This window comes from Odontesthes bonariensis, chromosome 12, assembly GCF_027942865.1.
Source record: "Odontesthes bonariensis isolate fOdoBon6 chromosome 12, fOdoBon6.hap1, whole genome shotgun sequence".
Lineage (NCBI taxonomy): Eukaryota > Metazoa > Chordata > Actinopteri > Atheriniformes > Atherinopsidae > Odontesthes > Odontesthes bonariensis.
In genome coordinates, this window is record NC_134517.1 from 11,416,267 (window position 1) to 11,428,665 (window position 12,399).

Here is a 12,399-nt window from a genome sequence, read left to right on the forward strand (position 1 = left end):
GACATGGAAGTGGTTCGACCAAATGGACGGCATTTACGGTCACAGCCCGGCGAACGGCATGGATACGGCGACGTCTTTGTTGGAGGCAATGAAAAATGGTAAGTTGTTCTTATCCCATTCGTGCAACTTATATGTCTTAACAAATGCATGTTTTATATCGTAACAAATACATGTTCAGTCTTTAACTTGTGTAAAAAGTTACACAGACGTCTCATAAGTTGTTCTGAGTGAGCTAGCAAACAACGCTGTTTTGGAAGGCTAGCACAGTGTCTCACCTATGCGGTTACGTGTATGCGTTTCGTATGTTCACACTTTTTATTTTTTTTCACTCAAGACTCGGTTTGTGCAACCGATGAGTGTTCGGTTGCTGAGGTCAGCCAAGATCCTCCAATCCTGCAGGCTTCAGAACCGACACTGGCATCGCAATCTGCAGCTGAGGCAACAGCTGCTGTCTGCATTCCACCGGCACCAACACTGGCGTTGCCTGTATCTGAGAGAACTCCTGCTGTTTACTTTTGTGCTGTCTTTTTTAATAAAGAGCTTGGTTTAACTAAACAATATGGATTGTCAACTGCATTACACATTACACTCGATCTTGTGTTTACTTTCGACTAACACTTTGTAGTCACCTGAAACCGACGTCACGTTAGTGGTGAACGGGCCGACTCCGCCCACTTCCAGGCCACAGTTTGGGTGGAAAAGAAAATGTTACTGGTGCCGTGTCGTGTAGTGTAGTGTTGGGCTATATCGAACCGAGTAGAGTAGGGCTAGCTTGGCGGTGGAAAAGGGGCATAAGCCAGGGGAGACCTAAAGCAACAGGAGTATGAGGAGGTGGAATGATGAAAAAAAAAAACTGATAAACTCATGGTGGTTAGCAGAAATAAGTAGACATAAAGGAACAGTCTGATGAAAAATTACAGACAGTAATCTACCATCCAAAGCATTTACATTGCGAGGTATAGTAAGGGAAAACACAGGAATATCATGTTGTTTTACACAATCTGCAGCCATGAAGTTCTCATCAGCCCCAGAGTCAACAAATGGTTTTATTTGCATCTCCATATGGTTACAAAGGAACACTGCAGATAATTGAGTTTGAGGGGGAGAGGAAACATTACAGACTTAGTTTCGGCCCACCTGGGTATCCCCTTTCTCAGGTGAGCCAAGACTTCTGGGAGACTCGGGCGGTTGTTACGCATGTGCCACAATAAAAACACAGTCTCCCCTAAAACCTGCGTTGGCGCTCAGCAGGAGTCAATCTGGCCCCTCCCAGCTGCATAGGCTCAGGAGTGGCCTGGACCACAGGAGCATGGACCTCCTCTGGAGACGGGATGGCCACCTTTTGACTGGAGACTGCAGCAGAAAACGGGACAAAAGAGGAAGTGGCTGCGGTCACGTTCTCGGCGTCTCTCCTGCATGCGGTTATCTAACCGTTGTGCAAGGACTATTAATTTGGCAAGGGAACTTAAATTCATCCCGAGGCGCCAGTTCATCCTTTAGGCTCTCATTCAGAGAGCGGAGAAAAGTTCCCATAAGGGCCGGTTCATCCCAGCCACTCTCCGTTGCGAGGGTGGAGAATTCAATTGAGTGTTCGGCAACTGACCTGGAGCCTTGGTGCAGTGAGATTAGTCAGTTGCCAGCCTCCTTTCCCCGAACGGGATGATCGAAAACTCCTTACAAAACAATTGTAGGAAGTGCAGAGCTGGGAGTTGCCTTCCCACGTTGCCAACGCCCACTGCGCAGCCCGTCCGACTGAGGAGACTGGTGATGTATGCTAGAGCCCTGCACTCCCGCGGGAGTCCCGCGGGACCCAACGCAAAGCAGTGCGGCGCGGGACACATTTTGAAAGCTCATTGCGGGCGCGGGCGGGAGGGTGAGTGTCCAGTGCGGGCGCGGGCGGGAGCGGTGATAAGCTGCAGTCCCGCTAACTAAAAACGTGTTTAATATAAAAGCTATAAATTATTAATTTATGTCTATCACATAGGCTATAGCTACAGTAGGCCTACATTGTGCTGGATATTTTATTTGGTGGCCTATTAATAAAAAAATTGTCTATATTTGCGGATATCTCGTATTGGTTTCCGATTCCGTTCTGCTCTTCCGTGTTAAGACTCTTCCATGTGCTCTCCGATCATGGCAGAAGAGCAGAGCTCCTCAAGTTCTTGTGAAGCACACAATGCTTCTGAAGTAAGTGCTGGTTTAAAGAGAGGTACATTCACCTTCCAAAAGTCCAAAGTTCTAAAATCAAACATTTGGAAGTCATTCTCTCTCGTGTACGACGCAGAGGGAAATCAGCTGCCCTTTGCTTCTTGTGATAAGTGCCAAAAGGTTCTGACATAGCTACAACGGCCACAAATCAGGTACATCAGGCCTGAATCGTCATGTCTGTACTGTCTTAAAAGGACAACAACTGTTGGAATTCAGAGGGAACAAAGGAAAAGTGACAGAGGCGTTAAAGGAAAAGACCGTGGAGAAATGCGTTGATTTCGTTGCTGTGGACCTCCGCCCTTATGACAGCATCGCTGGTCGCGGATTAGTTCAGTTAGCGCAACAATTAGTTGACACAGCAGCCACAATAGGCAAATTCGATGTGCGAGATATCCTGCCCCATCCAACAACTGTGTCACACCATGTAGATGAAAGGGCACTCAAATTTAGAAGAGCTGTAGTTGATGACATTAATGAGACAATTGGGAAATACGGGTGTGCTGTGACAACGGATGTCTGGACTGAAGCATATCGAAAAACCTCTTTCCTCTCAGCCACCCTGCATTACATAAATGCAGATTACAAATTACAGTCCAGAGTGCTATTTTCTGCCCCATTTGATGTGGGAACTTCTAAGACAGGAGAAAATATCCGGGGTTTATTATTTCAGAATTTAAGAGCCTTCGGAATCGACTGTTCAGTTTTGGGGAAAAAGATTGTGTTTGTGACAGACAGAGGTGCGAATATGGTAGCCTCCTTACGCGGATTCAAAAGGCTAAACTGCAGTGCCCATGTACTGAATTCAGTTCTCTCGCATGCCCTGTCTCCTACTGTAATGAGCGAAGTCCCTGAGGCAGGTCAGCTGATCAGCGACGCGAAGAAGCTGGTCAGTTATTTTAAACATTCAGGCATGCAAGTCAAGCTGACGAAGTCTCTCAAACAGTCAGTGGAGACAAGATGGAATTCGAATGTGGATATGCTGGATTCTATCTCACAGCAGTATGACGAGGTCACAGCAGTTCTGCTTGAAAATAGCCAATATGATAAAATAAGTTGCATCGATAAACAAATCCTTGCATCCCTGGTGGACTTTCTCAAACCCTTCAAAGACGCGACGAATGACCTGGAATCTGACAATACGTCATTAAGTGCTGCGCTTGTTCTGCCATGGTCCGTGAAGTTACGGGAGCACTGTGGCCAAGGCTGACCCCCTAGTCTGTGCCATCGCATCTGCGTGTGCGCAACGCCTCGACGCACTGCTGTCACCAAGTCACCTTGTCCCAAACGGTATTGACATGCTCTATAAAATAGCGACTTTCCTTACTCCAAAGCTGCGTCATCTTAGGATGATCGATGCAAATGAAAGAAAATATGTGATGGAAGCTGTAAAAGAGATGAGGGAGGAGTTGGGGTTTGATGTCCAAACTGATGAAAGCGCAGAGCCTCCACCTAAAAAGGTCACTTTTCGTGACTTCGAGGAATGGGAGGATGCCGGTGCTACGGGTGCTGAATCGAAGTCTTTAGACTCTGAGATTGATGACTATCTCAGAGTCAAACTCATTGGATTCGAATCACACCAATCCAAAGATATCCTGCTTTGGTGGAAAAAGCACTGCTACGACTTCCCCACACTTGCCAAACTGGCACGGCATGTACTGGCCATTCCAGGTTCCAGCGCACCATCCAAGCGCGCGTTCAGCATTTGTGGTTGCGTACTGGAGGAAAGGCGCAGTATGTTGAAGCCCTCGACAGTGAACAATTTACTGTTTCTCCATGGCTGTTCAAAGAACCCAATTACCTAAGCATTAGGCCTAATTGTTTGTTGTTTCGTTTGCCTACGTTTGATTAAGCCCACAGTTATTACAATTAGACATGCAAGCTGCCGACGTTTTAGTTTCTCGTTTTTCTTATTTATATTCAAACAAGGTCTGCTGCTATATTGAGTTTAACAGTTGCACGTAGGCTCAAGGTAGGGTAATTATTATTTACAAACAAGGTCTGCTGCTATTGAGTTTAACAGTTGCACGGAGGCTCAAGCCTAAATAGTTTAGAAATGTGCAGCCATGTACAGTAGCTATCCTGTCGATTTTTTTTTGTTGTTGTTGTTGTTGTTGTTGTTTTTGGCGATGCATCCGTCAACGCCATTCAGGACTATGTTTTGTTATAACAGTTTATATTTACAAATGCTGGGTTAGCCAAATGTTTTGTATGGCTGAACAATAATATAAAATTTCCACTTGGAATTATGCGCTGTCTGTCTGTCTTTCCTTCCTCGTATTACTACTACTACTACTACTATTATTAGGCTATTATTATTATTATTATTATTATTATTATAGAAACTGGCGAATGCATAAGCCAAGACTTTGATCTCCTGGTGCTGAAAACAACTGAGGAATAAAGCCTAACTAAAAGAAGTTCAAAAGCGCGATCCATCTCTCCTTTTATTCAGGAGATGCGCATTGCACAACGCCGAGGGGCAGGGCATGGTTAACCTACTTAAATAATACTTGGATTACATGTTACATTTTCAACATTCTGGGTTTAGAAAAGGTAGGGTAATTAATAACACATATTGTTTTCGTTCCACTTGTTTGCATTTAAATCAATGTAACCTGAGCTGTAGGCTTAGATATTTATGCTCAAATCCACTCAAAGTAGGGGGCGGGGCTCCATCACGCTGTGTTTAAAATCTTATTAACTAAAAATATATACTTTTACTTCCAAGAATGGAAATGTGAGGAGTGGCATATAACATATTATGTACAATGTATTATTCTTAATATTTACGGTAGATTTTGGTAGGTATGTTGGGTAGGCTTATTGCTGTAAAGCCTCAGCTGCTTGTGCCATAATGCGCTCCTGCACTATGTGCCCCACGTGAAGGATCGGACAGTGGTGTGCGCAGCTAAGATCATGTTTCTTTCCTCAAGCCAATGACAAGAACTTCCGTGAGAAGTAACGCGAACGTCTGAATCATGCAGGAATTGCGGGCGGGAGCGGGACAAAATATGACAGGTGCGGGCGGGAGCGGGACTGCACAATCTGTCCCGCGCAGGCCTCTAATGTATTCCACCTTGGCGCTGTCGGCCTGGTACATCAGATGTTGCAGTTCAAAAACCAGAGTGCACTGGAGGAGAAAACGTCCACAGGCTCCGACATCCCCAGCCTAGCGTTCTGGTCTCGGGAGATGGGGCTCACTGATAGGAGGTGAAGGCGCCGGTGGATCAGCTACTGGAAGTGGAGGAGGTTGAGGAGGGAGCCCTTGTTCCAGCCTCAGAGAGAGAATAGCGACGTTGGAGAGTCTGAGTTCCGCCAAACAGAGAGCCAGCCATCCAATGATCCATCTGAGCCTGTTCTTCCTGCTAGCTGCTTTGTGGGAGCAGCCCATTGGGAGGTTGTGCGGCAGGTTAAGGAGGCCCTCTCCTGTAATCCTGGCCCAGGTAATGAGCTACCTAATTGTTTGTTTGTTCCCGAAGGTCTCAGGTGTTGCAGTGGGGGCATTCCTCCAACTTGGCCTGCCATCCTGGAGCTGCACGTACGTTTGGGCTCATACGCCAGCGGTTCTAGTGGCCCAAGCTGGGCCGTGACACCAAAGAGTTTGTGGCAGCCTGTTCCATCTGTGCCCGAGGTAAAGCCTCTCACCAACGACCCGCTGGTTTACTAAATCCTCTTCCTATCCCCACCAGACCATGGTCCCACATTGCACTAGATTTTGTCACCGGGTTACCTTTTTCAGCAGGCAATACCACCATCCTAACAATTATTGACCGTTTTTCTAAGGCTGTGCACTTTGTGCCTTTAACCAAGCTCCCTTCTGCTTTTAAAACTGCTGAGTTACTGGTTAAACATGTGTTCCGTCTCCACGGCATTCCCGTGGAGATGGTATCAGATCGGGGGCCTCAGTTCTCTTCCCAGGTCTGGCGAGCCTTTTGTGGTGCATTGGGGGCGAGGGTCAGTCTATCATCCGGGTACCATCCTCGGACCAATGGCCAGATAGAGCGAGCCAACCAGGACCTGGGGGCTGCACTGAGATGTGTTTGTGCTCGTAACCCATCCTCCTGGAGTACTCAGTTACCATGGGTGGAATACGGCCAAAATTTACTCTCCACTTCTGCCACTGGTATGTCACCTTTCATGGTTATGTATGGTTTTCAACCCCCATTATTCCCTTCCCAGGAGGATGAGGTTGGCGTACCTTCTGTTCAGGAACACTTCCGACGGGCTCGCAGAGTGTGGCTGGAGGCTCGGGCCACTTTAATTAGGTCCGCTGCCAGGAACCGCTGCCTGGCTGACCGTCGGCGTTCTCCTGCACCCATTATCAGCCTGGGCAGATGGTATGGTTATCCAATCCCGTAAGCTGGCCCCCCGTTACATTGGACCTTTTCAGGTGGTTACGGTCATTTATCCCTCTGCTGTACGCCTTAAACTCCCCAATTCCTTGAATGTTCATCCTACTTTTCATGTCTCGTTGTTAAAGCCAGTTTCCTCCTGTCCACTTTTCATCGGTCCTCCTGCCGAGCCCTCCGAGTAGTGGATGGCCATCCTGCATTCTCTGTCACATTTTCGATGTGCGTCGACGTGGCAGAGGTTTTCGGTTTCTGGTGGACTGGGAGGGTTATGGGCCAGAAGAACACTCTTGGGTTCCCCGCCGGTTTATTCTTAACCCGTCCCTTATTTCTGATTTCTACAAGGCCCACCCTAACAAACCCGGAGGACCGCCAGGAGGCAGTTGTCGGAGGAGGGGTACTGTCACAGCCACAGCTGCTACTCCAGGGCCTGCTTAATGTTTCTTTTCTTTTCCTGGTTTTCCAGGGGATGCCATGCTGCTCTGACACACCAGTTTTCTATTGTTTCTTAATTATGTTCCATGTATAAATATTTGGTTTGCTCCCCCATTTCTTTTCCAGATAGTTAGCATTATCAGTGTTATTCTGGTATTCATGGTTAAACCTTTGTCTTTTTTGGATTTACGTCTTGGATTACGCATCACATTTTAAATATATACTTACAAATTTATTTGGATTACCTGTACCTGAGCTCACCTGTGAGTTTTGTTGGCTACCTGCTTCAGTCCACTCCACAGGTGTTGTGAGTGCAAGTTCGCAATAAAGATAATCATCGGAATACTATCTACTTCACCCGTTTGTGTGCCTCCGCTCTGGGGTCCACGCTTTCATCAAAACGTGACAAGTCCAAACACTTCATTTTATTGATCCATGCATTTATTTGTGCATCCACTCCAAACACTTGAAGAAAAAAATGTGAGTTTTCTGCTTTTCTGAAAAAGCAGCTATATCATCATAAGCATTTCCTGAATTGATTTAGTCTGATTTAATGGAAACTGAAGACCCAAAACAAAAGAACAATATACAGCATTTACGTTTTTCTTTATTAATTACACATGTATTTATGATTCTATTTTTAAATAAATATCCTTATTTCTTAATGTAAATAACCTCTTATTTAGTCTAAAACTTTTATTCTGAGAAGGTCAAGTTTGAGAAATGGTCAGCCTCCCCAGTCCTGTATGTATTGTGTCAGGAAATAAACTATAGTAACTGACTAGTCAAAGTATACTGCGCCCTGTGTGAGACGTGCTCTAACTGTACTTTGATGTACAATCAAATTCTGTGACCCAAACAGGAATTTCAATTGTTGAGACTTAAAAAAAAAGAATGAGAATAAGTTTTGATGAAGACCTTGCAGATGTGATATCAGTAAATACTACATTTTCAGGACCTAAATTCTGTGACCCATCAGATTCTGTGATGAGTGCAAGGTCACGTGAAAAGGTAATAAAAGTAGAAGTTTTGTGTGTTATGTAAATTCATTATCTTCTCTCAACAATTTTCTGACTGACATTGACAAATTCAAGTGTAAGAGGATTTTAATTCCTTAGCCTTCAAGGATGTCCACCTTTAACAGGTAAATCAGAATCAGAATCAGAATTACTTTATTAATCCCTTGCAGGAAATTCCTTTTCTGCAGAGCCCTCGTTTACAGAAAAAAACCCAATGTATAAATATATAATATAATATAAGTATAGAACCTATTTCTGTTGTTTGTCAAAGTAGCTTGACTCGTATTTTTTGTGAATATCTAAACAGCAAAGTTAGCAATAAACAGTAAAACTATTTATGCATTTTTTGTATATCAAAAATTGGAGGCCTACGTCCTCTTTTCATTATTTTTCCTATGTGCAGCCTCATGTTTGGCTCTTGGCACATGAACGCATCTCTTTGCAGGGTTTCCTTTGAATCAGTGACATCTTTGAGCAAAATGGAATCAGAATAGATACACAACATAAGTTCTCCAAAAAGTACGGTAAACATCCTCAGAAACATACAACATATTTTTGTTTTTCCTTCATAAGGGACATTATCTAAAGTTCCCAATTCCATTTTCCCTCAGCCTAAATTAATTCATGCTTTGTTGCATTTATTAAGTTGATGAAAAGAAAGAAATATACTTTTAAACTCTAGTATTTTTGTTCCAGAATAATCCAAGTGAACCTTCTTTTTTAAGTTTCCATCCTCTTTAATGACACATGTAATAGCATATTGATAATCAAATCAGAAAAAAATAAATGAACAATGATGTTGAAAATACTTTGTCTCTATCTGACCACTTACTCTCAGAAAAAGCTCATTTTACTTATTATATGCTTTTTTCTGAGGCGTACCTGTTTGCTTAGGCTTTGAACACAACAACATTCTCAGTATAGGTTTTCTAATTTCTGGTAACTTTAAGCCATACACAAGAGGGTTCAGAATGGGAGGAATAACAACAAACTCAAGTGACAGAATGACTGCAACAAATGGATTCAGCTCCTCCAGGTTAATTCTACTCAGGGCAACGTCACAAAACACAGTAATAGAATAGTTGACAAAAGTAACAATGTGTGGCAAGCAGCTTTGCATGACTTTTCTCTTGAACTCTGAGGAGTGTTTCCTACAAACCAGTAAAATTCTTACATATGTATACAGGACAAAAGCCAGGGGCAGAAAGACTGTGCTTATGCTGACAAACATGCCAACTAAGTTATTGAGCACAGTAGGGACACATGACAATTTTACAACAGGCCAGTTGGCACAGAATACCTTTGGTATCTTGTTGCCACACAGTGGAAGTCTGGAGGCCAGATAAACACAGGTTGAAATAGAAAAAGCTGGAAAGATCCACGCTAAGGCAAGCAATTGAGTGACCATCCTGGAGCTCATTTTGTTGTGATAATGTAAAGGTTGGCACACAGCAACATACCGATCATATGCCATTAAGCTCAAAATGGTGAGCTCATATGATGCATAGGTATAGATTACATAAATCTGAGTGAAACATGCTGGTCGTGATATTAAATGAGTATCAGATAGAAGGTCTCTTAGAAATCTAAGAAAAAATCCAGCAGAGCCATACAGAGAGTTAAGCGAGAGACACATGATGAAAATGTACATGGGCTCATGTAGACCTTTCTCTCGTGATATTACAACTATGATGACAAGATTGGCAGAGATAATAAAAGCAAACACCAAGAAACACAAAACAAAGGTTGGGTAACAGTAATTGCCTATGTTCACAAACATTGTGAGGTTAAAATAAGAGGTATTAGAAATGTTTCCCATTGACGCCATATACAGTGTTAAACTGTCAAATGATTATCCTCAAAACAGTTTTGAAGTAGTTGCAGCTACTAGTTCTTGATTAGTCACTGGTTTGGATGTTAAGTAAGGCAGTCACAGGTATGTGTGTGTGGAGTCAGACAAGAGAACAGAAAAGATTTTCAAAATGATGAATAAAACAAGATGCAAGTAAGAAACCTGTATTGCAATGAGACCCAAAGACAGCAGAGTTAATTACAGTATCAGTTGAGTTGAATGTAAAAATTCTGTGGTTGTAAAGTCTCACCGTAGACTCGTGTTGTCTGTGTGTGGTCGGTGGCACAGAAGGTGACCACTGAGGATTCACAGGAGCTGCTGAGGGTGTATTTAACTTGTCAAACTATGTGACGTAACCATAGTTATTGCTCCTCTGTGGCTCTAAAATTGTGTTTCCCATTATCCATACCAACATCATTCTGATATTTGCTTTACCAAAACCTGAACATGGGTTTATATGGCAAAGCAAATCTGATTATGAAATTACTGCTTTCTTTAGATGACTAGATTAGATTCAACTTTATTGTCATTGCACAGAGTACAAGTACTGAGACAATGAAACGCAGTTAAGCATCGAACCAGAAGTACAAAGAAGCAGAAAGTGTTTATTATGTGCATGTGCAGGAAGAGCAGAATGCTAATAAACTGTGACTAACTATAAAGACAAGTATGAATATATACAATATGTACATATAAACAGTATGTATGTATATATCTATATATAGATATATACAGTAAAAGTTGCAGAATGAGAATGAATTACATGTGTTGGCAAGAACAACATGTTTGTACCAGAAGCCGTCTCATTTCAGTTTGGTGGCGTACAGGTGAACAGCCCATGTGAAGATCCAAAGAGGCAGAGTATATAAGTTAAAAATAGAGTTGTAAAACTTCTTTATCTGCATTGGAAAGAGACTATGGAACAGAACAGAAAGTCTCGGCTCGGGTATCCGATGGTTAAAACATAAAGTAAAAAATATCCCCCTGACATATCATCAAATGATAGCCAGTGGGTTCCCAGTTTGTCTTCATTGTAAATTTTGGCATGTTTCCTCAATTCCTTCATGTTTGTTTTTCATTTTATTGATCCATGCATTTATCTGTGCATCCACTCCTGTCACAGCCACAGCTGCTACTCCAGTGCCTGCTTAATGTTTCTTTTCTTTTCCTAGTTTTCCTTCTACCAGCAGGAGGAGGGGATGTCATGCTGCCCTGACACCAGTTTTCTATTGTTTCTTAATTATGTTCCATGTATAAATACTTGGTTTGCTTCCCCATTTCTTTGCCAGATAGTTAGCATTATCAGTGTTATTCTGGTAGTCATGGTTAAAACCTTTGTCTTTTATTTTTTTGGATTTACGTCTTGGATTACGCTTTACATTTTGAATATATACTTACTTATTTGTTTGGATTACCTGTGCCTGAGCTCACCTGTGAGTTTTGTTGGTTACCTGCTTCAGTCAACTCCACAGGTGTTCTGAGTGCAAGTTCGCAATAAAGATAATCTTTGGAATCTACTTCACCCGTTTCTGTGTCTCCGCTCCGGGGTCCACGCTTTCATCAAAACGTGACAGAACTATCTGAAAAAATGGATTCCGCAGATCCAAAGTGTTGTGCACGAGGCATTGGCATCGGCTCAGGGCGCCTTATCGGGACAGCATGCTCAAGACCTCAGGGGCATAATGGGTATTAGAACTTTGAAGGTAGGTCAGTTTTTTGTGGTCGGTCCAAACTATAAAAGGGGTCTCAGATCCCTCCAGCCAGTGCCTCCACTCTTCCAAAGCAAGGACGACCGCCAACAGCTCACGATTACCCACATCATAAGTACGCTCTGCTGGGGAAAGACGACGTGAAAAGTACCCACAGGGATGTAATCTCTGGTTTGAGTACTGAGAGAGCACCGCTCCCACACCATTGTCTGAGGCATCCACCTCCACAACAAACTGTTTTGTGGTGTCAGGGTGAATGAGGACAAGTGCAGATGTAAACAGTGTCTTGAGTCTTTGGAAAGCCCGTGCTGCCTCTGTAGACCAAGCTAATGGGAGAGAAGTGGAGGCGAGTTGGGTGAGAGGTGCGGCCACTTTACTAAAATCTCTAATAAAGCGCCGGTAGAAATGAGCAAACCCAAGAAAACGTTGGAGCTGTTTGCGGTTCTCCGGCACCGGCCATTCAACTACTGCCTGGACCTTGACTGGGTCAGAGCGAATCTGTATCTTCTCAATGATGAAGCCTAAAAATGAACTAGACTGAACATGAAACTGACATTTTTCGGCTTTAACAAAGAGCCTATTCTCCAGCAGTCTTTGGAGGACTAACCTGACATGCCTGTAGTGCTCCTCTTGGTTGCGAGACAAAAAATAATAATTTCATCCAAATAAACGAAAACAAAACGGTTAAGCAAATCACGGAGCACATCTTTATCCAAAGATTGGAAAATGGCAGGGGTGTTACTCAAACCAAAAGGCATAACCAAGTATTCAAAATGGCCAAGAGGAGTATTGAATGGCGTCTTCCACTCATCCCCCTCCCGAATGCG

At 43.4% G+C, this 12,399-nt stretch overlaps 1 protein-coding gene across 1 annotated transcript; it reads right to left on the bottom strand.

Moving 5' to 3' along the window:
* Window positions 1-1,225: 1,225 nt before the first annotated feature.
* Window positions 1,226-9,830, bottom strand: LOC142395943 (olfactory receptor 6N1-like). Its single transcript, XM_075478493.1, has 2 exons — window positions 8,894-9,830; window positions 1,226-1,353 (listed from the first exon to the last, which is right to left on the bottom strand). The coding sequence occupies exons 1-2, from the start codon at window positions 9,828-9,830 to the stop codon at window positions 1,226-1,228; spliced, it is 1,065 nt and encodes a 354-aa protein (XP_075334608.1).
* Between the last annotated feature and the right edge of the window lie 2,569 nt (window positions 9,831-12,399).

What these genes read in the sequence shown, in the direction of transcription:
- LOC142395943 (XM_075478493.1), bottom strand. Translation starts at nt 9,830, where the DNA reads ATGGGAAACATTTCTAATACCTCTTATTTTAACCTCACAATGTTTGTG. An exon ending in TTCAAAGCCTAAGCAAACAG is followed by an intron (nt 1,354 to 8,893) that starts GTACGCCTCAGA and finishes TTTCTGCTGCAG; the next exon opens with TCTCCAGTCAAAAGGTGGCC.